The sequence below is a fragment of the Bipolaris zeicola genome (assembly GCF_000523435.1).
Source record: "Bipolaris zeicola 26-R-13 unplaced genomic scaffold scaffold_1, whole genome shotgun sequence".
Classification (NCBI taxonomy): domain Eukaryota; kingdom Fungi; phylum Ascomycota; class Dothideomycetes; order Pleosporales; family Pleosporaceae; genus Bipolaris; species Bipolaris zeicola.
In genome coordinates, this window is record NW_006912050.1 from 251050 (window position 1) to 275589 (window position 24540).

Genomic DNA, 24540 nt, shown 5'->3' on the forward strand with positions numbered 1-24540 from the left:
TTTGTTTGCAGGGACGGGTATTGGTTTTCTTTTGAGGATCGTCATGTACGTAGATTCTCCGCGAATGGTATTAGTCGGTCTGCCCCATAGTTACCGACGATACGGGCGCCTATTGGTCACGAGGCACGATAGAGTGTCGGAACAGGAAGGAGTACTTATTCTATAGCTGCGATTTCTCAACTATACAACCGAATGCTCGTCGATCTCCAAGGATTTTCCCGCATTGGGTAGTCCTTCCGGAATCTTGTAGCTCGTTTAGTTGCAAAGCAAGTTTCTGGCTGAGAAGGAGCGAAGGAGCCATTGCTCATGCCTTCACTACTGCCGCAGTGCTGCAAGTCTTCATGCAATGTTTTGGGGTTGCTGGCATGCTTTCACTTTGTTTCATAATAACTTAGCCGTTTTTCGTCCGCAGAGGTAATAAAGCGTAGTCCAGATGCTCTTCTGAGCTGAACTTGTTCCGGTCGCTGTATCAGTGCTTGCTGGTCCCGGAAGTATTGCCAAACTGAACACAACGTCCGCAATGTCCTATATCTTTGACGTATCTTACCCACTTATCTGTATTGAACTTGGTAAGAGATCGTGGCTGCGAGCATCCGGACTCGAGAAGCTCATCTGTTATGTCATGAAATGAATAAGCTGTGAGGAAACAAAGGTAGTAGTGTCAAGTGAGGGTGTTGCGGTTGGAGGGGTAATTCCAGCCAATCGGCGGTTCGATTGGCCGAGCGGCGCTAAGTTTGGTGAACGATGATTCCATGATCATCGCAGCTTCTGCGTCCTCAATTGAAGCCGGAATAGCAAAGATGAGGACACCGTACACGTGCAGACAGTGTCTTTCACTGCTGAAGACACCGCGGGCTTCACTGCGCTCTCCGCAAGCCCTCCGTCCGTTGGCCCAGAACGCGGCGACATCACGAAGTCACTCCACCAAAAGTTTAGCACCGCCAAAACTAGCCTTGCCAAAGCGCGGCCTCTCTACGACCCCGCAGCGAGCATTCGAAAAGCCGTTCGAGCCCTATGAATACATTGACCCGGAGGGAATTCGTCGGACGAGGGTTCTGACTGAGGACAATCTCTTCAATTCATTCTCCAACTCGCCCATCCCGCAAATACGAAAGCGCGCAGCTTTCATGCGCCAGCATGCCTACTGCCCGCATCCTTCGCACCAGCCTACACGCGCCGTCAACAATCCCATGGACCTCGAAGCCCGCAAGTCTTCTGAGACGGGTACTCCACCTGCGCACGTAGATTTCGAGTGTCCAGACTGCGGCATTCCGGTATACTGCTGCGAAGAACATTGGGCAGACGACTACGAGGCACATCTAGAAGTCTGCGATGTGCTGAGGCAGATCAACGAGGATGACCACGATCTGCGGAGTGGGCGCTTCTTCCGCGAGTTCCAATTCGCTGAGCCCCAAATGGAGGAGATTTTGGTCAATATGACAAGCTGGGACACGTACCTGTACACTCGTGATTTTGATGCGCTCAACGAGGACCGTGAGATGAGGCAGGCGACAAAGCTCCTGACATATCCTATGACCATTGCCAGTGTTCTCAATGAGTTGAGTCCCTATAATATCCGGAAGAATGGACGCATGACACCAGAAGGATTGAAGAGCTTTAGCGGTATGTGTATTCTCATTCAACTGGTTGTGTAGTACTGACATAGGTACAGCACTCCGTCATACGCTTCACCCACCCCGAACAGGTGGTGGTGATACTTGGAAGAATGCACGTATCGCCCCACCCTCTGTCCGCCTGTTCATCCTCGGCGCACGCGCAGAATCCTCACTGCCCCGCGAAACATGGATGCAGCTTGCCTACCTTTTCCATCGTGTTCAGTTCTCTTTGAATTTCATCGGACCCGAGAGCATGGCGAACCGCGAGAAGGAGCTGCCCCTCCCCGAGCGTACGCCCCTAAACCCCTTCGGTGCTGTAATCGAAGACCGCATCAGCAACGCTATGAAGATCAGCACTTTTGTTGAATATTATCACAACATCCACAAGACGGGCTATTTCTACCCTTACGACCCCTACTTTGACTGCTTCGTTGTTTTCCATCCTGGCTTCGGAAACCCCGCCTCAGCCCACGAATGGGAAGAAACGCTACCGCTTCTCCTTGAGACCAAGGTTCCAATTATCGCGACCGGTTACAGCCCTTGGGACATGCAGCAAGATGTCGACTTTTTGAACAAGAGATTCGGCAACGAGATGGATATGTTGCTTGAGCCTGGCGAGAATCTGTTCCGAAGCTTGCGTTGGGATCTCAACGACCTTGACCCTCATGATGTCACGTGCAGCAACTGGGGAGTGTACTCTTTCCGCGGCAAGAGATACGAGGCCACGAAGAGGGATGAAGAGAAGGAGGTGCACAGTGAGAGGACTGAGTGATTGGGAATGGAAGCTGTGGTAGGTGTGTAGTCATGTACAATACTGTATATTGCAACTGAGCATGTCTGGCATGTAATATGACGATTTTTGATCCCGTCTTTTTTTCCAATCAAAGTCTTGGTTGGCAGCATGTGTGTCGAACACTTCGGAAATTTTAAGCTAATCATTCGGGGTATTCTCAATGACTGTTTGGGTTGGTGTTTGGCCATCGCCGCAAGCGTAGTAGTCCAACCGTGCCACATCACAAATCAGGCGTATGGTTACACAGCATTTGCCAACCGGTCAGTGAACCCCTCTTCTACCTCAAACTACTCACTTCTATCCGTCCCAGTCGTACAAATCTTCGCTCGTGTTCGCCGAATTTTACAAGTGATCACTCTATCCGTTACTCACCATGTCAACTACTACACTCGAGATTATCGACTCCCAAGCCGATATCCAATACCTAGTGAATCTGATCTCTCGCCAATACAAACAGTTGCGAAACCTAGACCTCCCCAACTCACCCCTCTACATCGACGCGCAAGGCGCAAAACTCAACCGTGCAGGTCCAATCTCCCTCCTTACCATCCTCTTCTCATCAACCTATTACCTCGTCGACATACTCCAACTAGGCGCAACTGCATTCACTACTCCCAGCACCCACCACACGTCCGGATTCATACCCCCAAACTTCCAAGCCCAGACTTTAAAATCCATCTTCGAAGACGCAGATATCCCCAAAGTCTTCTTCGACTCCCGCAACGCCTCAGCCGCGCTATTCGCACAGTACGCAGTATCGCTGCAGGGTGTGCACGATATCCAGCTTATGGAGTGTGCGGCGCGGTACGCGGGGTGCGCACGGAACTACCTTGTCAGTCTCGATAAATGTTTTGAGCAGACGCAGCCGAGGTTAGTAACACTCGAGCAATTATTCCAACACGGGAGATGGAGAGATGCCAAGGAGGCTGCAGAAAAGCTAATCAAGCCGGAGTTGGGAGAGCCAGGTAAAGTGTTTGATGAGCGCCCTATCAAAACGGAGATCAAGATGTATTGTGTGGGGCGCGTGCAGTATCTTCCTGAGCTTAGGAAAATTTTGTGGGAGGAGAAGGGAGAAGAGAAGGGGGAGGAGTGGATGGGGATTGTGAAGCTGGCGACGGAGAGGCGAGTGGAAGAGACGCAGGAGATGGGGTATCTGTCGCTTGGGAGAGATGAGGTTGTGTGGAGGGGGGAGAAGAGTAAGATGTTGGATTTTTGGATTGAGAAGGGTCGAATGGGAAATCGTGGCGTGTCTCAAGTCAAAAGGCCGTTCTAGTTTCCATAATGATGATGAGGGTGATGTTCACAATGAGAGTTCTGGCTATGATTATGGTGATGGTTTTGGAGGGATGAACTCCTGTGATACGTAAGGATACTTGGGTATAGTTGCAGAGAATATAGTAACTATCATCAATACTCGGCTAGAAGTACGGGAGACAGGTTTTAGTGTTTTCTCATAAAATCATGTCTCATTCATGCTATCTGCTTAGTGGCATCCAGGGGTGCACACGCCTCCGTAGCAGTAGCAGACCTGACGCTTGACCTTGTCGTGGCACCCGGGAGTACAGAATCCTCCGTAGCAGTAGCATACTTGGCGCTTGTCAATAGCCTATTGGAGTCAGTAGCGTTCTTGGATGTTGCTTTACTGTCAGTAGGAGTAGAGGCTCAACGTACCATACCCTCCATAACCTCGTTGGTGAGCGCGTCACGAACTTCAATAGTGTTGGAGTCAGCTGAAGGGTTTTGTTAGTGAATCTTTGACTACAGTGTTCTGCATATGTTTGGACAACAAGGATGGCATACCGGCGGGAGCGGCGAGCGTAGCGCCCAAGAGAGCGGCGACGGTGAAGAGTTGAGCGGCGAACTTCATGGTGACGGTTGTAAAGAGACTCTGTTGAATTAATCTGATGATTTTGTGTGCTGTGAACAGAATTTGTTAACGGAACTCATGCTCTTTATATGTTCTTTTGCTGCTCCAACTTGGCACTGCCTTTTTACCCGACGATGCCACCACATACACAAAATCCTGCATGCACATTCTGTTCTAGCGACCTTCTCGCAACTTGGCAGCATTCTGCAGCAATAATACACATATCATAGAGTAACTGTATACGGTAAAATCATCGCATTACACAAGCTGCGAGGTCCACATGTGGATTCACAGCATCTTCACATGTACAGCCACCAACGCCAGTGTATTGTGAACGGTCTCTACTAGCAGATATGTTGAGCGTCATTTCCAGTGCTCGGTACCATGAACTAGACGCTTTAGAAGTCTAGTTGTGGGCCGGCCCGTCACCCCACAAACTACCTTCCAGACAGAGTGAAGAAGATGAGCGTTGGTGGCTGAACTACAGTGGAAGCGATGAGGAATCGGTGCGTCGGTAAGGAATCGGTTCATCGGTCGGAGGCATACTAATATGACCGATGTAACAGAACACTAGGATATGATTTTCCGCTACGCTGACTATCCGACTCTGTACCAATCGCCCTCGAGTCTAACGGCTGCGTATAAGAGTCCGTGTCCCGATCAGCGGAACCACTACCAGAGACGGGCTTAGCGCCATCTACGTAGTATCGGGAGGCCTTAAAATCAGTTACACTAAAGGAACGTCACGACACACAGGATCTAAGACACATGGGTCAGACGTGAACGCCTAAATGTGGGGAAAAGAGTATTCTTTTAAGACATCTTCGTAACAGAATAGGGACAAGAAAGTGGCTTCGATACTCGGGCCGTCGACCGCCAAGCCGACATCAACCCCAGAAACCCGCATCCTTCAGTCCTTGAATTGTTCCTCTGAATCCTACGACTTCGTTGGGATCAATACCGAGGTCCTCGGGGCTGATGAAATCATCTGTTACCTCCCACGGATCACACGCCTCGCCGTACTTGAACTGCAATGACAGCTCTGCGCCTACCAGGCCGTGCAGCTGTGCAGCGGTTTCTGGGCTGATCTCAGCATAGACGCAGTTTTTGCCTGTCACCTCGGACCAGACGTCTACCATTTGTTGGAATGTCCACTTTTCTAATGCAACGTTGGCGCAGCGGCCGAATGCTTTACTTCCTGTAGCCAGCACTTGCCGTACCCAAATGCCGGGGTTGACGCTCATGTCACCGGCAAGGAGGACTTTGGCATCTGGTTTTGTGGGGAAGGCTTGGACCCAGCGGCCTGTGTCTGGCTGTTTACTATGTCAGTATCTCGAGCTTTCAATTCTGAGGTTGCAGAACAACTTACGTATTCAATAGGCTTGCACATGGGGAAGAAAGCCATGTTTTGCGGATAATACCCAAAGTACAGATATGTTGTTATAGCCGCAAGTTGAGGGAGCTCGGACTTGATGCGAGCGTCGACATTGGCCTTGTAATCCATATGCGGCACTTCCATCTTGCCCCAGAACCGGCGCTTGGCACTCGGACATGTTGACCAGATGTAGTGCTCTACTGTGCGAGACGACGCAGCAGCCCGTGCTAGATTCATTCCATGGCGCTCTTCGATTTCGCCGCATTCGTGTTGCGTCTTACCTCGGAAAAGTGATTCCCACCAGTTGGTGACTGCAAAAACGGCGTGTACGCCATCGAATGCAGCGCGGAGAGATGCCTCGTCGTCAAAGTCGGCTTTCACTACTTCAATACCCTCTTTTGCGAGCTTTTTGGCGGCCTCGCTGTCGGGATTTCGTATAACCGCGCGGACCTTCCAGCCTGGAGTCTTGTTCATAATGTTTACTACGCCGCCACCTTGACTTCCAGTGGCACCGGTCACTGCAATGATTTTGACCTTTTGGTCAGGCCAGTCTGGAATTGTGCCCGGCAGCCCGCTTGTCTCTCCATGCATCATTTCGAACCATGGCTCAAAGACAGCTTCAGTGCGCTTTGCGAATGATCCGCTCTTGTACCCTGGATGGCCCCAGTTGATGAGTTCGTCATGTGCAGCTTCGATCAACTGGCCAGTCTTGGTATTCTCCGCATCACTGAGGAAAGAATCAAAACCAGCCATCAGCGTCGATTGCAACGTCATCTGTTCCGGGCGGAAGGCCTTGCTAAAGCCAGGCATGGCAGGTGTTTCGATACCACCCGGCATCACGCAGTTGACAGTAATGTTCTCCTTGACCTGTAGGATCGGTCCCACCGTCTTGACCCACTGATGGACTGCGGCCTTTGCAGCGCAGTACTCAGGGAAGGTTTGGCAAGGATATATACCAATCATGCTGCCAGTCACGACGATCTTGCCTCCCTTTCCCCCAGGGTTATGGCGCATGAAGTGGGTTGCTAGTGTGGTTCCATAGATCGTGCCTTTCAGATCAATGTCAGTGCAGGTGGTGTTGGGCTCTGCAGGCAAATCATCAATGGCCGCATCACGGCGTGCAAAGTTGTAGACAGAGCCTCGGTCTACACACCCGGCGTTGGCAATCAGTACATCAAGTCGACCCCACTTTTTCCAGACTGATTGAAAGAGGTTGGATTGTGAGGAGTAGGAGCTCACATCGCACTGGACAAAGAACGCTGTGTTTTCGGATGCGTCGAGTGAACGAGCAACTGCCTGGCCCTCCTTCTCCCGTCTACCGCAGATGGCTACGCGGTAGCCACCACGATAAAGATGTGCTGCCAGCCAGGAACCGATACCACTCTGTCATGTGTCAGTGTATTCGTGGCGATCTCAAAAGCATAATACGACGAACCGTAGCACCGGTAACAATGGCGACCCTTTGTTCGTTCTTCGAGACTCGAACCATTATGCAGCACTTGCTTCCTCGAGGGTTTCCTGACACAAATGTTGGGGAAAATATCACCTTATGCCCGCAGCAGAATAAGAAGTTACCACTGCTCTGGGTAGATGTAAGTATGCATGTGAAAGCCCACTTTATTGGATCCTTTTCAATGTCACTTTATGTGCTGAATCCTCCGCGGAACTTGAAAGAGGACCCATCGCTTGCCGACTAGCCTACATTCCTATCGATTGCAGAGCAAAACGTCGCAGTCGCAGGATCTGGCCTGCGTGGCCCCCTTCTCTTCCATCGGACCGTTTGTCTGGTATCTGCGTGGACAGACAGGCCTGGCACATGTACGTCCATGCCCATCACCGATGTAGACCCGACACAGCTCACTCTCAATCAACTTTGCACGAGCACTCCCGTCTATACCAATAAGCTAGAATCGTGTTATTAAGTTAGTAAAATGCTGAAGAAAGAGCATGAACGGCAAACCTACCCAAAACACAAGTCATGTAACTGGGACGGGTGGGGTACTACAGTTTGCGGAAGACTGCACCCCGATTTCCAGAAAGTCGAGTCGGAGGTCCCTGGCCCGGTCGCTGGTGGACGCCGACCAGGAAGGAATGGCGAAGTTATTCGACCGAGTCGCTTATCATAAAAACTAACCAAAATCGCAAATCAACAATTGCATTAGGTGATTGCGGCACAGTGCAACATGGGCATCGCAAATGAGGAGTTGCATCCATCATCCCTTCGCTAAGAAGACAAGATTACATCAGAGCAGGGCGGTACTGCCGCTGACTGGTCCAATTCCGAACGCATAGTATGGAAGAAAAAGGGAATCCCGTGCCCACAAACAATCATTCCCGCCCGCTCTCCTACCCATTATGCAATGATCCGCATGCCGTTGGCGGTGTGAGCATAGCGGGTCGGGTCAGCTAATGCGCGAACGCTGGGCATAGGTTCAAAAAAACAAGGGTGAAAAGGTGAAGCTAAGCCCCACAACACCTCGAGTAAGGTACTCTAAGTACGTAGTACTTACTACTTCTACTATTGTCTTTTTTTTCATGCCGCAACTACGCCGCCTCAACAGGCATAATCCTACAAAAAGAAAACAGGACAAGGCGAAAACCTTATATTATCCAAGCGCAGACTAGTAGAGAAGACACAACTTTGTGCCACGTGGGGGAATACAAGGTTGGCTTTGCGCCGTAAGCAAAAAAAGGCAATCAACCTACTCACGTTCCATCTCACGCTCACACCCCCAACGGCCGGACTCTCTTTCTCTCTTCCCCCCCTCCCCCCTCTCCCTACCCCTATCGGACCTTTCCCTTCACTGCGATCGCTGCCATCTATCTCGTGTAACGTACCTTCGACTCGATCACCCCAAAAAATGCAAGGCACGCGAATTCTATCGTATCCAGCCCCTCTCTCTCTCTCTTGCAGATCCGTTTCGTCCTGCGGCGCTTCTCTTTCTTGGGCGGATGCGCGAGAGAGATTTTTTTTCGGGGGGTCTGTGTCGGAAGAGAGAGAAAGAGAGAGATAGATAGGTAAATTCGGGGGGAAGGGGGAGCTAGTATTACTCGTTTTGTGACGAATCGTCAGAGGTGAAGGGGGGCGAGGGTTAGAAAGTAATAATAGATGAGATTTGGTAACCCTGGATGATGGGCTTTCTTAGGGCTTAGATATTACTTACTATCAAGTCCATTGCCGTACTTATCCATGGCTTGTTTTTGAAACTTTACGTACACCTTTTTTTTTGCATTATTGGTTATTGATTGTTTTGTTGGCGGAAGGAGTTTAGACGGCTGTTGTGCTGGTGCTGGTGCTTGCTCTTACCCCCTTTACTACCTTACGTTTACTATGCACGATGCATGGGACGATTCCTATTGAGAATCGTCTGCAAGTGTGTGTTGTGGTTGCGAGTTCGATATCGATTTCGATTGTGGTTATTGCGGTGGGCTTGAGGCTTGTTGCTAAGAGGATACGGAATCGTGTTGATGGGAGCGATTGGTGTATCGTCGTTGCTTGTGTGAGTTTTATACTACCAGAAACTGGGTTTTTGTTTGGATCATTAACGTTTTCTTGATGTAGCTGTGGAATGCGGCTTTGCACGGGACATGCATTTCGCTGGTTACACACGGCGGACTTGGATTCCACACTGCGGAAGTCATGCAGCGGTTTGGACCGGGGACGACTACGTATTTCTTCAAGGTAAGCTTTTCAGATTCATATCTCTCTTGATGTATACGTCTAACGGTTTGGGCTACAGGGAATCATGACCTTCTCAATGCTCTGGAACGCAACCGTATGCTTTAGTAAACTCTCAGTCTTACTCATGTACTCGGCCTTAATCCCCACACCCACGATGATACGAATGAGCGTCGCTTTCGGCGCCTTCATCGTAGTATGGTGTTCCGCAAACATCATGGCCGCATTCCTCATCTGCCGGCCACTGGCGCGAAACTGGGACTTCACAGTGCCCGGAACATGCGGAAGTCAACCAGACTTTTACTTTACAATGGGCATCATTAATCTCATCACCGACGCCGTTCTCATCGGAATGCCCATGCCATATCTCTACAAACTTGCAATGCCAATGCGCAAGAAACTCCTCGCCATGGGTCTTCTCAGCATCGGAATAGGGTAACCAAGTCCACCCTCCCCCTTATCTTCCCTCAACCCCCCCGCTAACATCGCAATAAATAGCACCTGGGCCATAACCATCTACCGCCAAACCGTCCTCCCGACCCTCGACTTCGCAGACATGACCTACAGCGGCGTCCTCGCCACCATACTCTCCGGCCTCGAACCCGCCGTCGCCATCGTCCTGGCCTGCATCCCCCTTCTGCGCCCTCTGTTCGGCAAATCGCGCCACAACCTCGACTCCGGGTACCAATACGGCAGCAGCAGCGCCAAGCAAATCAGCTTCATGTCGAAACGAGGTGCGGGCGCATCGCGAGGTTTGGATCCGACAGCTACGTTTTCCGAACTGGTGGATCAGACGAACAATTCGTCGCAGATTGAGTTGAGGCCGGTTGAGGGGATACAGCGGGTTTGTATTTCGTCAGATGAGGAGAGGGGAAAGGAGGAGAGGGGCAATATGATGGGGAAGGGGGGTGTGTCGCCGAGGACGATTAGTGTGGAGAGGATGTGGGAGGTTAGGAGTAATTGATGTTGGAGGGGTTGTGCTATTGGATTAGTGCAGTTGGGAATGGTTAGGATGCAGGGAATTGAATGAACAGAAAAAACAAGGAGGGTTTATTGGAGATTTTTTTTGGCATAGTGATACCAGATGGAGAATTCGATGACGTTATTAAGATAAGAAGCTAATCACTGTTTTGATGGCTGGTAGGAGGTTTCTCTCACGACTACAAGACGGTGCAAACAAAGCCCTTTCTTCCCCTGGTCTCGAGCTTCCTCAGCACTTCCAGACGGAATTGATCGTACCTTGGCATGAGCTTCTTGGACTCGTGCTTGTACTTCTTCGTGTGCTCATCCTCATGGTCTCCCTCATACTCTTTCTTGTGCTCATCCCTATGGTGATTCTCGTGATGCTCATGCTCTCCATGCTCCTCATGCTCTTCTTCAACCTCAGGGTGCTTTTCCTCGTGGTGCTCCTCCTCCTCATGATGTTCTTCATGATGTTCATTGTCGTGGTGCTCATCATCATCATCATGCTCATGGTGCTTCTTCCCATCATACGTCCCAACACGAGGGACTCCGCATCCAATCTTAGTACAAAGATCCATAGGATATATGAGCTGTCTCTTGGTGTCCGCCAGGGCCACAGCATCGGGGGTCGGCGCGTCACTCACCGGGGCGGCCATTACGGTGGCGGCGAGAGCGGTAGTGGTGAGGATAGTTGAGGGGTGCATTTTTGATGATGTTGGGGACTTTAGATTGGGGTAAGACAGAAAAAGAAGAAATTAGTACTCTAGACTTTGCGTCTTCTTGACAAGGTGACTCGAGGCTGCTTGAGGTTTGGCAAGCGATGAAGATGTGAGGGAGGAAGAAAGAGAAGATATATACACAAACAAGCCGTCAACGAACCATGGTATCTTCGTATCGTCTTTCACCCCCTCTTTTTCAGTCAATAAAAAGGCGGGGTTCACGATGCTATGGACCAGAAACATGAGTGCGGTACCAGATAACATGTATTCGTATAGAGTGCGTGATGACGAAAGACAGTGGTTGAAAATTACATCATGAATCTCCATTCAAAGTAACCACACCCATCCTTCTACATCTCACCCCAAAAAAACAAGGGTCCAAACCAACCCTCCACATCTATCCCCAACGCCAATCATGCAAAACAGGGTATCTTCCGTATCCCAATGCCAATCCACCGCAAACCCTCCCTAGACCAAGTAAAAAAAATGCAAGAAAAGAAAGAAAGACCCCTTTACCTCCCCAAAACCCCACTAACCTATATACACATTTCCCCCCTCCTCTTTCAAACACCCGGATACGGCACAACCCCGGGAAAAAACCTCATACAATCATTCATCAGCACACCCCCCGAATCCAACCCAAACTGCGCCTTAACAATCGTCTCCACAAAACACGTCACGGCCTGCGCCCCCTGAACCGGAAACCCACCACTCAACCCCCGCCCGCTCGTCTGCGGTTTCCCGCCCTCATTCCGCGCAAGCTCCACGATAATAGGGAGGTCAGACACGTCGAAGATGGCCGAGTCGTTGAGATCGAATTCCGTCGCGGGGCCCGTGAGATAGGACCATGTGGATTCCCAGTGGATATCGTTTTCACGACGGTAATCCTGGCGGCCGAAGAAGAAGAGGGGGTTGTTGCGGACCGGGGAGGTGAGGAGGGGGGGTGTACCTTGGAGGTTGATGCTGAAGAGCGTGGTAGGGGTCAGACCGAGGGAGGTGGCGACGGAGCCGCCGAGACCGTGGCCTACGATGCCGTAGTTTGTGGTGCCGAGGCCGGTGCTGGAGGCGAAGGTGAAGGAGCTGAATTGGCGGCTGAGGAGGTCCGCGGAGTTGAGTTGGGAGAGGACGAATTCAATGTCTGAGATGCGGGTTTCGATGGCTTTGGTAACGGTGGTGTTCCAGGCGGTTAGGGGGGAGAAGTTGGAGAGCGAGACGGTACCGCTGTTGTAGACTGTGTCGAGGGCGCGCCGGCCGTTGTTGGGGAATTCGACAATGGAGGCGTCGCCTGGGTGGTCAACTAGTACGACTGCAGCTCCGTTGGCGGCGATGAAGCGCGCCATGGTTGAGTAGAGCAACCTGCTCGTGTCGACGTGCGGCTCTAGTACCACGACGGGAATCTTGCTCGCATCGATAGACCCTGAGCTCTTGCAGCAGGCGTTGTAGGTCATGTCTTCAAAGACGCCAATGTCACGCTGTCCCCCAACAATGAACTGCTCATTGGCAATTCGAGCTGTCTGCGGTGGCATGTAGCTGTTCTGGCACTCACTCGAGCATGAGTCTCTGGGAATAGGCATGAACAAGCTGACCATGACGCGGCGGTCTTCTGTGGAAAAGTATGGATCCTTGCGTGTGGTGTCTGTTAGAGGGAAGTGCGAGACGGCAACCTTGAACCTGTGGTTGTTGTCTGCCCCAGGGATCTGAACCGCATGGCTGCCTCTAGAAATAACAGCAAGCACAAGGGTAATGGTGACTCCCAAAAAGGCCGCCATGATGAATGTTCGAACAGTGTTTGCAAGGTACTGGTTGCGATGGGTGGTGAAGTCAAGTTTAGTCGGCGGAGACGTTGAGAGCAGCGCGTCACTTATACATTATTGAATTTCTACGCGTAGACTATTTCGTCTTCACAAGTGAGAGTGTAATTTTAATTTTGCCGAGCTAAGAGCGGCGGTGTGATCGAATCCTATGATGGTAAACGGACTTGTGCGCTATGGTCGTGTGACTGTCACCACGTGCGCGTTGGTTCACAATGTTTCTCAAAGACAAACACATGGCTTCACCAGTGGAACAATGTTCCTTGCGATACTTGACGATGTGACTGTTGCCTGTGATTCATTTTCCTTGGTGCGCAGAGACGGCATGCCTCTTGACAGGGTTCGCCAAGCCAATATACTGGGGTACTGGGGTAGTTCCTAAGTAGTATCTCACCCACTCCTTTTACCCCACATATTTCTCCCGCTCACTAGAATGGAAAGAGTAGGTGAAAGTTAACAATTCCTACAAGGACCGGATACGCTTGAAAAAGATGCTAGAAAGAGAACCGGAAAACAGGCACTGCTGGAGGAGGAAAAGGACCAAATGGTCGATTCTGCTAGTCTACTGCAAACCATCATATCTTGTAACATTTTGATTTCGAAAAAAAATAACTCCAGCTCTTCCCATCTAAACCAAAAAGAAGCGAAAGATGCGGCCGTGTCGTCATGAAAAACTGGATAAAGGGGATTGGGTATAATGTAATTTCACAACACGGAGGATTCTCGACCGGGCACCCCGGAAATGTGTGGAGAATCCAACTTCAAGAACGCGGGTATCCAGTCTTGTTGTCGAAACACTCTGAAATCCCCTGAAGCAGAGCCTAAAAATCGCGTGCAAACAAAAACTGCGAGAAATGGTAAAAGTGCGTAGCAGGATGTGCTCAAGCAGAGTCGAGAGAGGATAGAGACAGCCTCTTGCGCTTTTCGATTGGGAGTCGCTTCCACATGCCGACATGTTCAATGCCCTCTTCGAACCAATGAGGTTCGGCATCTATCTCGACATGACAGTCTTCGTTCCTGAGCTGCTCATGAAAACCGTGCTTCTCCCACATGGACTGTAGGTTTGCTTGTGCGTGGATCATAACAAGACCCTGCCATGTGATTTCCCTCTCTTTTTGGTGGCCAAGTATTTGGGCCATCTCCAATGCGGTGGGAGACGGAGGACGGTAGATCAAGTCGGGGTTCGCTGTGGCGTAGTCGAGCGCCGCGTTGATGAGCAGCTTCGCAAGACCGAGACTGCGGTAAGGAGCAAGTACAGCGAGCCTGCCAAGCTTGATATAGGGCTCCGCTGGCTGTTTGTGCTCCTGGTCGTGGGCCGGGGGATCTGCGTCGGGATGCTTGTCTGTTTCGTGGTGTTGGACGTACTTGTTCGGGCCGTGGGGCGGGGGAATCAGTCGGATCGTCGCAACTGGCACGCGCGTAGCAGTAGCAGATGCGCGGCGGGCGTCATCGGCAGGCGTGTTGCCCGAGTCAGCACGGCGCAGCACCTTGGGTGGTGATGTCGAGTGTGTAGCGACGGAGGCATAGGCAACCCAATGCCAGCTGCGGGCATCGTCCTCGTCGAACTCGGCTTCGAGCGGAACACCCTGCTCGCCAAAGACGACCTCACGGACAGCCATGGCATCGCGGAAGTTGGTGGGGACGGGGATGGTCTGCCTGCTGCATGGCAGGGAATTGTCGTAGCCGTCGAGAGCACCCTTGAGCGGGCAAATGGTGTTGACAAACTCGGTGCCCGGATTGGGGCCTCCCAGAGGCGCACTGTTTGGCGAGCCGAAGCCGCCCTTGAGTACGCTGGTCATGGTGGTGTAGATGATGGTTTTGCGGTCGGTATGTGCGTGTGTGTGTGTGGTGATGTGGCGTTGGGAGTTGTGGCAAAGTGCGAAGTTTGTCGGGCGAAAGATGCGGTTATAGTTTGTATTCAAGGCAAGGCTGCGTCACAATTGCACGGGCAAGGCGTGCGCGGCAGTCGTCGTCTTCAAGCTTAAGTATTCCAGGTCAACCCTGCTTGGAGCGCAGGCGTGGTGCGCCCGACTCTATAAAGAGGGACTCGAGCATAAACGTCTGCCTCAGTGGTACATCGAGCAACAGGCGAGAAACTCTGTTTCGGGTCCCTGTATTTTAGGCGCAGTCAGGGTCCAAGGATGCAGCCCTAGGCTCATAGCGGCAGCAAAGGCTGGAGATCAGATGGGCGAGCAGGTCAAAGGTTGCAGACGAACACACGGTGAACCCAATCAACCCCACAGTCTGTCGACTGGTGATGTCACAGGCCTGGCACGCTTGCCCGGCCCGCACGGGACATGGCTGTCGCACCGTCGCCCACCAATCATATGGGCGCTTCGGCCATGTGCTTGGGCTGTGAATAGTCTACTGCTTGTGGCGATATCACTACCTGTGTGCCTCACAGTAGCCTAGCGTACTTATACCCGTGAAACCTGGCCCATTGCCGTTGATGGCAGTCCTCCCATAAGGCCACCAGGAAGGCTGTGTAGACCAAGAGAAGAGTGGCGCCAATCCTTCAGTCCTTGGCCAACTGCAAATCCCATCAGATAACTCAAGACTATCATCCCCTTCTCTCCATTATGCATTTCAAATACGATGCATTTGCTTACAGGCGGGGACGCTCGTCCAGACCCTTTGCAATTCCCCTACTGATCCAATCACTAATAGCCATGTTTGTTACCATGGGATTGATCCCGCTAGCACTGGGGAAAACACTTGCGTCCGCCACGTATAACCCCTCTGTACCCCAAACTTTGCCCTGGGGGTCGACAACACCCTCCCATTCTTGCGCACTCATGCGACACGTTCCCATCTGATGTGCAGACACAAACATACTCTCGGGCGACTGAAAGCCCTTGGCCTCGACCTCTGCGAGCCACGCCTGGAATTCTGCGTTATTGATGCCGTCCCCTAACGGCGCAGAAGGGTCCCGGACAAATGACCTCAGGCCAGGTATGGTTGTGAAGATTTCTTCTGCGCCTTCAATGTATTGGATCTTCGCCAGGGCCAAAATACCTTCCATGATATTTTGCCTGTCGAACTTGCTGACTTGGTACGAAACTCGCACTCTGCCATCGACGGGATCTGGATACACCCTTCCTGCATCTTTGTCCTTGACAATGGAAATGTAACCCACCATGTGCTTTAGCCTGGCAGCATCGAGCTTCCATTGTAAGCCTCCCTTCCAATCTACCCACATGAGACCGGCAGATGGTATCATGTTGGTGGCTTCAAGCTTGGCACCATGGCCTTTCCCATCAAGATTCTCGAATTCACCAACGACAGCCGTCAAGATGCCTCCTTCCCATGGGTTGGTTTCTGCCTTGTGGTAAGCACCAAGAAACGTGACGGGATGAAGATACAGATTCTGGCCAATTCGCGGGTTCTTCAGACCAGAGCGCATCAGCAGTAAGGGAGACTGCAGTGTGCCTGCAGAGACAATAACGCGCTTTGCCTTGATCAGCACCTTGCGCCGGTTAACAGGCGAACCTGCCACTCCACCGTTTATGTCACGAGACGCCCATGTTCCTTCGACGCCCGTGGCTACCTGTTGACCGTTTTGCATGGAAAAAACAACCTTTTCGGCGTGGAAACCTTCGAGAAACTTTGCGCCCGCACGAGCCGCATCCGGCAGGAACGACACTACCGGCCCTTGCTTCTCACACGAGCCACAGCCAAAATTGCAATAACCACAGTAATGCTGCTTCCCCCCAGTATTCTGGGGAACTGGCTTGGCATTCCACCCTAGTTTCCTGGCACCATCTAATAACATCCTGTTGCCCGGGTTTTGCTTGATATGCTCAGTCGAAACGCCCATCCGGTCACAGACACGGTCCAGCGACTGCTGAAAGTCTGCAGATGTAAAAAACGGCAGGCCTCGTGCTGCCCATTCGCGGCGGACATAGCCTTGGGTCTGGAGAGAAGCGGACCAATTGACTGTTCCTCCTCCACCCAAAGACTGACCCGCCACGACGCTGACGGAGGCATCGTCAGACGTCAAGAAGGAGCCGCTCATGAAGAGATGGTGCCACCCATCAGCTTCAGTCATAGGATAGTGATCCGGAGTCCAATGATAGGCCTTTTCAACAATCACGACACGGTGCCCTGCTTCGGCCAGGTTCTTTGCAGACACGCCGCCTCCACAACCGCTGCCCACAACGAGCACGTCTGTCTCAATCACCTCAGGATCGTCACCGGGAGGAATCTGGATAAACTTATAGTCAAACCCTTTACCTGGTCTCATGCCAATTGGCACCCGCGGCAGACCTATAACACGGCGCAAAGCCGGCGACGTCTTGATCCACGCTTGCTTGCAGAGAATGGTGAATGAGCGACGCATCTGCCGGAGTGGCCCCAAGCGAGCGGTTGCCCAAGCGTGGAGAATCGACTCTCGAACATGGACGGGCTGGGCGCTAATGGGCGTGAGGTATCCAGTTAGGAACAACGACCCCGGTCTGGTATCAAGCAAGTCGAGCACCATGGCCAATTCCTTCCTCTGACTATGGGGCATGTACAGGGCGAATACTCGCTGCATTTCTGCACGGAATGCGGGGTCCTGACTTGCATATGCGGCCAAGTACTCTTTGGCAGCCGCCCCAGCATCAGGGTCGCTCTCGGGTATGCGGGCCCTCAGCGTGCTGATAGCAGTAGAGTAGTCTTGGTCAGACGCAACAATATCATTTTGCGCCGTAGCTGTCGAGGCGGGCTGGATTGCAGGAATGACGGCATCTGCAATGGCGAGCAGCGTGGTCCATTGCGCGGGCGTGAGCGGATCTTCAGCAGGGAGCGGAGGCAAAGGTGTAGCTCTCGGCGAAATGGGTTCGGTCTGGAGTGGTGTTGCCATGTCGCCACGTAGGTTGGGATTTCAGGGATAGCCTTGATATCGTGTGCAAGCGCTCAGAGGGTCGGAAGTGTGGAGCAGCGGAGCACAGTACAGACACAGGCATCTGTCTGACTATCTTGTCGACAGAGTGGACGGCCGGAGGGGGTGGAGCGGGCGCGTCTTGTCGTTGCCAGCCGTGCCATTGTTTGAGCTTGACTGGCGGCAGCTGAGCGGAACGGAGCCTCAGTCCAGATGGGCAAAGCAAAGCTTCGCCACTAACTAGAGGAAGATGCACGGACGTGGTGCATGTCTCGTCTTGTCCTATCCAGCCGCATTGTCTGGATGCAGGGAGAGCAGAATCGCCAGATCCGTACGAGGGACACAGCAGAGCATAGCAGCTGTCAGTGGCAGTGGCAGTGGCAGTGCCGGAGCCGATGCCAATGCGACTGAGATCCAGGGATGATGGCTTGCGAAAGACGTCAAATGTCTGCAGGGTTGCATATGCACGGACTGACGATGGACCGACCGACGTCGTACGAGTCATCGGATCCAGCCCTACCACCATGCGCATGTCCTCTGGGCCATGGCAGATGTCCAACAGTCGTAGTAGGCCCAGTAGTACAGGTATAGTAGCACCATGCAAACAAGAATGCTCCGAAGTTGAGGCGGATCGTGAAGCTAGCTGTGGACCTCTGACCCTCACCGACGGCATGTTCCAAGAGCGAGCAAGCAGCGCGGCGGGCCCTGTCTAGAGGACTATTGAGAGCGGATCCGATGTGATTGGCAGTCCCACCCACCCACGCTTGCCCACACACACTTGCAGCTCGTCTTGGAGCATCGTGAAGTTCGGCCGCAATATACTGGGTAATGAGGACGGGCGCGCCTGGCGACGGCTATTTCTGAGGCGTGGCTGGTGGCTGCATGCATGCATGGCATGGCATGGAGGAGTAGTGGCTATTGCCCCGCCAGTTGTTGCAGACTCGCCGCATCTCAGCGGGCTCTCCCTCTCCCGGCAGCGCCTCTCGCGGCACACTTGCCTGGTCATGGACAGCGTGTGTCGATGGGCGATGATGGGTGATGCAAGATTCGGGTTCTGAGGACAGGCATGATGGCAGATGTGCATAGTACGTGTGTGCTCGTATTCAGCAGGCGCCAACGCCTATCATGGCCCCAGAGATGACGACGGGATCAGCAAGCACAAGCGAGGTCGGTCGCGATGCAGCTGGCGATGGCGGATGATTGCTCGAGGTTAGAGTTTACGACTGACGCTGGCGTTCCGCCCCTCGGAGATGGTCGAGTCGATGTGGGCAGGGATGGCGTGCATATGCGCGGGCGGTGATTGGCCAGAGATAAGAGGCGCCCAAAAGGGCAGGGTGGGGCCCAACGGCTGGCCACCTCAACCGCAGATGCAACGCTGTTCGCACGAGACAGGTGCAAGCACGCAGCCTGCCAAAGCACAGTGCACACGCCTACTGCTACGTACATCGATAGTCGCAGTGAATGGAAGATACGCGGCCGTTGGGCTACCCCAGCACCGTTCCCCGTCTTTTTTTTTTTTTTTATAAATCCATCGCTGCTTTTTTGATGTCATTGCAGCGGTGTATGGCGGGGCAGGGTCGAGTCGGAGGCGCGCGCATGCTCGCGGTTACCATTGCAATGCTCAAAGAAAAAACCACGGCGGCCGGTCGTAGCCCGATGATACCCTTGTCGGCTGGTCGCTGGTCGCTGGTCGCTCTGGTCGCTGGCCCTTCACTCGGCTGCGCCAAGCACGCGGCCATAATTCCCCATCAGGCGACCGCCCCCCCACCCCGTCAGTTCGTTGTTGGTAATGGTTACCAGAGCCGCTGGCTGCCCTTGACTTAATTCACCCTGTCCCCAGAGCCTCACCCCAGCTCCTCCGCACTCACGCGACACCAACTGCTGCCTTGCCTTGGTCTGCCCTATACGCACAACCCACCTACCTACTACCATCTCTACACTACACACGCCCTCTCCGCCCACCCAAACCCTCGTCTAGCAGCCTCCCAACCCTGGTACTATGCGCTGCTAGCTCCACGGTTGACTGCGTGGCCCCGGCGTCCTCCTCCATCACTCTTCTTATCGTCTGCACGTCAGCTACCAATCGACTTGCATCCCGACTCTCCAAACACCCCTACCAGGAACCGCGTACATCCTTTTCGGCCTGTCTGCCAGGATAGCCTCTGTTGCACCACTGCACAAGTACTGGTTGCTTCCCGCTCAGCCACGACTTGAAACCACACGCCTGTTCCTGTGCAATCGCACCAATACCATCCCACCACTTTCACCGCCTGTGCTGTCCTTGTCCACGTCTTCCGACAGCCCGTTATTTTATACCTTGACGTCGCACCTCCAAGCCCTCACACTACGACACCACCCCACCTCTTTTCCATCAACCTCCAGTCAACATGGCCACGACCTTCTCCACCACCACCTTCCCCCAACACGCGCCCTACCAACACCACGCATACCGCAAGTCGACACACTCGCAGTACTCGCCCACAAACTCGGCCATCAACACGCCCGCAAACATCTCGCCCACCTCACCTCGCAACACACATCTGCCCCTCTCCCGCCACCAGGGCATCTACCAACCCAGGACCGCCATCGGTATCCCCGCTGCTCTGCGCAAGACTGAGAGGCCCGCCAGCAAGTCTCCCCCCAAGCAAGACTCGGCCGCAGACTCCAACAACACCAACCCATGGTCGACGAATGCCGGCTTTGGATGGGCTGCCAACGACGGCAGCATCACACCCATCTCTCACATTGGCAACGAGGATATGCAGAGCCTCTACAGTCCCGAACCCTTGTCTCCCGTTGCCGGACCAATTACACGGAACCACTGGCAGGTATGTTGTTATTACTCTCTCTTTTCTGTTTCGCTCTTTCGCCCCTGCTCGCCCTGTGCATCCCACCCATGTCGCGTGCTCAGTTGGGGGGGCTCGAGGGTCCCGTCTTACGTACATGGGCCAAGTGGGCCTCGCTAGCGTCGTGCTTGTCGGTCCTCCCGCTGTCTGCTGAGCCGAGATGCCGAGCGCTTGCTACTTGCCACATTTCAATAAATCTGTCGGCAAGATGCAACACTCGACGCCCGATGCCCACTGCTGCAGTCCGGCCAATATCGCTACCTCCTAGGCTGCGTAAGGCGTTGGGAAATTCGATCGTCTTGCCTGCCCACCGACTTGCCACTTTGGTCGCTAGCACATCGTCCACCCCCGCGCTAAAGAATTTACCCGATGCAGGGCTTGATCTCTTTAGCCCGCCAAGCTCTTTTTGCCTCTAGTTGTATCCAAAGTCCAGACCAATGATACTAACCATGTTCTTTAGGCCGATGCCTCCACTTTGGTCTGCTCCGCCTCGTCTTGCCAGGAGCCCTTTGGATTCTTCCAGCGCCGTCACCACTGCCGCAAGTGCGGTGGCATCTTCTGCGCACAGCACTCTCGCAACCAAGTCCGCCTTGACGAGCTTGCCCGCTTCCATCCTCAAGGTCACTGGCATCGTGCATGTGATCGTTGCCACAGCTCCTTCCGCGAGTGGGAGCATCTCCGCTCCAGCCGAACTAACAGCGAGAGCTCTGACAGCAGCGGACCGGCCCCGGCAAAGTCGATTCAGACTCCCGCGGTTGCGAAGCGGCCAGACAACACCCGCGTAGGCAGCTTGGCGCAGAGCCTCCAGGGAACCTGGAACTGGAGCACTTTCTAGACACCTGGCGTCTCCATTGCCCGCGTACTCTGCAGCTGGGCCGTGTTTTCTACTCATGTCATACCTTCTCTCGATGATATCCGGATGATCACGATTGCCGCCGCATCGGTCACTCCACTTTTTCCGACTTCAAACAAAGTCCCTGCATAACATTTGCATAATAATGGCGTCTTGCTTTCACCACTCGGGTTGGTCTTTGTCATTTCAGCGTTTTCCTTTTTTGCCTCTTTTCGGGCTGCATTCTCCGAGGGCAGCCGCTCTCCCTTTTCCAAATCAACTCATTTTCACGGCCGACGAGATATCCGGAGTAATGACTGTCGGTTGGGTACAACAATTAGACGTTTCCGTACGATGGACGAGGGATGGAGAATGAGGCGGATGGTCGACAGATATGGCGTTTGCCTGTTCATGGGGTCTAGTTCAACATCATGTCTGTTTATCTGTGTACTGTTATAGCGTCTCAACATGAGCGAGGCTCTTGAGTTATCATACCATGCGACCTAGTTGTCGTTAGAATGAACATTGGTATAACCTGACGCGTTCAATATTGCAGAGTGATTTTGAGTGAGGATAGAGGCTTACTTTAAGTTTCTGAGTTGGCGTTGCCATATGACACCCTGATGGCGTGATTGCAACCAGGGGGTAAGCTAAGGATAGAGTCATCAGTCGCGTGACCGCGTCGAAGGTTTGAAACAGTGTGCATTATGTCGATGATGTAGTGTATAGTATTCGTATCCTGTAAGGCCGGACTCCTATTGGTATTGAGGGTGTTCGTGACGGACCTCTTTGCGTGGCTTGAATGAAGGTGAGCTTGATGTACGAAGATGCAGTGTAGTGCAGCAGCACATGACTGGTCACAACGTCACACGCGGAAATTAAAATACTAAAAAGCAAAAGTGCCAACGACAAGATCTTGCTGCACAACATCTTATGACTCTGACGAACATATGGTCAACGCTCGTCGCACTGGGCTGGCGCGGAGCTTTGGCGAACGCCGATTGGTCCGTTTCAGCGGAGTGTTCAATGTCGTTTTTTTTCTCCGCCATTTCACCATGACCCTAACCCTGTCTTTGATCAATCCAGGAACCGTGACACTTGGCGGAGGACATCCCGGACGACCCTGAGCGTATCTGGCATTCGACGTCATACGCTCCTCTTTGTCCAAGGCGTTTGGGGGCGCAATCGCCCCCACGAGAGCGGTCCAAGTTTCGCGGCGACGATTCGGCATCATGGCGACCACCACAACTCAGACGGTCCAAGGGGAGGCTGCAGGAGTATTGCATAGCAATGGAACGGCGCAGGCGAATGGGAAACCACAAAAATTACATGGGCGCGCATTCTACGAGAGCATTGGAAGCCCGAAACTCGTGCTTGCGCCCATGGTGGAACAGTCAGAGTTCGTATGTTTCCATGACTGTTGCGCTCTCCATCCAGAATCATAGGCTAACAACAATATATTGATAGGCATGGCGACTACTATCCCGCTCTTTCCTCCCCGAGTCCGAGAAAGGAAATCTCTTAGCATATACGCCCATGTTTCACTCCAAGATGTTTGGCGAGAAGAGCCAGTACCGAGATTCACACTTCCAGCCACTCAAGTCGCCTCTTCCCTCGCCTGTAGACAACTACCACTTGTCTCAGCTCCCTGACTCGAGCAGACATCTTGACGGGAACCCAGCCTTCGACAGGCCCCTCACTGTCCAATTTTGCTCCAACGATCCAGAAGACTTTCTCAGAGCAGCTAAGCACGTTGCGCCCTTTTGCGATGCGGTAGACTTGAACTTGGGATGTCCCCAAGGAATTGCGAAACGAGGAAAATACGGCGCTTTCTTGCAGGAAGACTGGGATCTGATTGCGAGAATGATACGGAAATTACACGAGGAACTCGATATTCCTGTCACAGCGAAGATGCGAATTCTGGAGACCCCAGAGAAGACACTGGCATACGCAAAGACAATACTAGATGCAGGCGCAAGCATCCTCACAGTCCATGGTCGGCGGAGAGAACAAAAAGGTCACAACACCGGATTGGCAGACTGGCAGATGATTCGGTATCTGCGGGAAAATCTGCCCAAAGAGACGGTGCTGTTCGCAAATGGAAACATTCTACAGCACGAGGACATTGCAGCATGTCTAGAGGCAACAGGTGCAGATGGGGTAATGAGCGCCGAAGGAAACCTCTACGATCCAACCATCTTTGCGCCACCGCCACCCGTAGGCCAGGAAGGTCGTGAATACTGGAGAGGTCGGGATGGTAAGGGTGGATACAGGATGGATGCTGTGATGAGGAGGTATATGGACATCATACACAAGTACGCACTGGGTCAAGAACCTCCCCAAAGGAAACCATTATGGATGCTTGGAGATCCTGAGGAACCTCCAAAGCAAGAAGAGGCAGCCAAGTCGGACGAAGAGGATGAGGAAGGCCCGCCAAAGAAGAAGAGAAAGCAAATGTCCAAATCCGAGAAAAAGAAGGAGGCGTCGAATCCAAACTTAACAGCCATGCAGGCACATCTCTTCCATCTCCTACGTCCGCTCGTCGCAGAGCACCACAATGTACGAGACGCGCTTGCTCGTTCGCGGACAGGCGACATTGATGCGTTTGAGAATGTGCTCAGTTTGGTCGAAGCAGCTGTCAAAGAGGGTATCCAAAAATACGAGCAGGAGCAAGCCAACGCCACAGACACACCGGCCGTTCCTGAGTCTCTCGCTGAAGATACCTCCGCAGCACCTCCCGAACCCCTCGACCCTTACGAGTCTTCACTAGCCACTGTAGCTCGCTGTAAACGCCCTTACTGGGTTTGCCAGCCCTATGTCCGACCGCTGCCGAAGGAGGCTTTGGAGAAGGGCAGTATGACAGTCAGTAAGAAGGAGAAGAAGCGATTGGAGCAGCAGGCGGAGCAAGCTGCTAAGAAGGAAGATGCAGAGGTCAAGGATGCGGGTTTGGAACCTGAGGGTAGGGTAGAGAAGCAGGTGTTGTCGGATGAGAAGGGGGATGGAAAGCAGATTGTAGAGGAGCCTAGGGATGGGTTGGTATGTGGATAGTTGGGGTAGCGTAGGTTGAGATATACCCGGTGATTGAGAGGTGTAGTATGAGATGATATGAATGTGAATTTATACCAGGTCAGTGTTTTCCTGTTGCATCTGCTCGCACAGTAACAACTCAATATTTCTC

At 52.8% G+C, this 24540-nt stretch overlaps 10 protein-coding genes across 10 annotated transcripts; 4 read left to right on the forward strand and 6 right to left on the reverse strand.

The window, feature by feature from the left end:
- Positions 1–800: 800 nt before the first annotated feature.
- On the forward strand, positions 801–2388 carry COCCADRAFT_31888 (uncharacterized protein; the record flags this gene model as incomplete). Its single annotated transcript, XM_007708346.1, has 2 exons — positions 801–1623; positions 1673–2388. The coding sequence occupies 2 exons, from the start codon at positions 801–803 to the stop codon at positions 2386–2388; spliced, it is 1539 nt and encodes a 512-aa protein (XP_007706536.1).
- A 1504-nt stretch (positions 2389–3892) lies between these two features.
- On the reverse strand, positions 3893–4276 carry COCCADRAFT_81362 (uncharacterized protein; the record flags this gene model as incomplete). The annotated part of the gene is made up of 3 exons (XM_007708414.1): positions 3893–4015; positions 4081–4139; positions 4210–4276. The coding sequence occupies 3 exons, from the start codon at positions 4274–4276 to the stop codon at positions 3893–3895; spliced, it is 249 nt and encodes an 82-aa protein (XP_007706604.1).
- Positions 4277–5163: 887 nt separating this feature from the next.
- COCCADRAFT_81122 (uncharacterized protein) lies at positions 5164–7140 on the reverse strand (the record flags this gene model as incomplete). Its single annotated transcript, XM_007708415.1, has 3 exons — positions 5164–5589; positions 5646–7034; positions 7087–7140. The coding sequence occupies 3 exons, from the start codon at positions 7138–7140 to the stop codon at positions 5164–5166; spliced, it is 1869 nt and encodes a 622-aa protein (XP_007706605.1).
- A 1849-nt stretch (positions 7141–8989) lies between these two features.
- Positions 8990–10294, forward strand: COCCADRAFT_21586 (uncharacterized protein; the record flags this gene model as incomplete). Its single annotated transcript, XM_007708316.1, has 4 exons — positions 8990–9151; positions 9214–9333; positions 9392–9765; positions 9829–10294. 4 exons carry the CDS (start codon positions 8990–8992, stop codon positions 10292–10294), a joined length of 1122 nt encoding a protein of 373 aa, XP_007706506.1.
- Positions 10295–10490: 196 nt separating this feature from the next.
- On the reverse strand, positions 10491–10997 carry COCCADRAFT_21587 (uncharacterized protein; the record flags this gene model as incomplete). The annotated part of the gene is made up of 1 exon (XM_007708317.1): positions 10491–10997. One exon carries the CDS (start codon positions 10995–10997, stop codon positions 10491–10493), a length of 507 nt encoding a protein of 168 aa, XP_007706507.1.
- A 578-nt stretch (positions 10998–11575) lies between these two features.
- On the reverse strand, positions 11576–12781 carry COCCADRAFT_270 (uncharacterized protein; the record flags this gene model as incomplete). Its single annotated transcript, XM_007708293.1, has 1 exon — positions 11576–12781. One exon carries the CDS (start codon positions 12779–12781, stop codon positions 11576–11578), a length of 1206 nt encoding a protein of 401 aa, XP_007706483.1.
- A 923-nt stretch (positions 12782–13704) lies between these two features.
- On the reverse strand, positions 13705–14622 carry COCCADRAFT_21589 (uncharacterized protein; the record flags this gene model as incomplete). The annotated part of the gene is made up of 1 exon (XM_007708318.1): positions 13705–14622. The coding sequence occupies one exon, from the start codon at positions 14620–14622 to the stop codon at positions 13705–13707; it is 918 nt and encodes a 305-aa protein (XP_007706508.1).
- Positions 14623–15428: 806 nt separating this feature from the next.
- On the reverse strand, positions 15429–17666 carry COCCADRAFT_81154 (uncharacterized protein; the record flags this gene model as incomplete). The annotated part of the gene is made up of 1 exon (XM_007708416.1): positions 15429–17666. The coding sequence occupies one exon, from the start codon at positions 17664–17666 to the stop codon at positions 15429–15431; it is 2238 nt and encodes a 745-aa protein (XP_007706606.1).
- Positions 17667–20071: 2405 nt separating this feature from the next.
- Positions 20072–21365, forward strand: COCCADRAFT_81328 (uncharacterized protein; the record flags this gene model as incomplete). Its single annotated transcript, XM_007708417.1, has 2 exons — positions 20072–20512; positions 20991–21365. 2 exons carry the CDS (start codon positions 20072–20074, stop codon positions 21363–21365), a joined length of 816 nt encoding a protein of 271 aa, XP_007706607.1.
- A 1229-nt stretch (positions 21366–22594) lies between these two features.
- Positions 22595–24410, forward strand: COCCADRAFT_31897 (uncharacterized protein; the record flags this gene model as incomplete). Its single annotated transcript, XM_007708347.1, has 2 exons — positions 22595–22765; positions 22830–24410. 2 exons carry the CDS (start codon positions 22595–22597, stop codon positions 24408–24410), a joined length of 1752 nt encoding a protein of 583 aa, XP_007706537.1.
- Between the last annotated feature and the right edge of the window lie 130 nt (positions 24411–24540).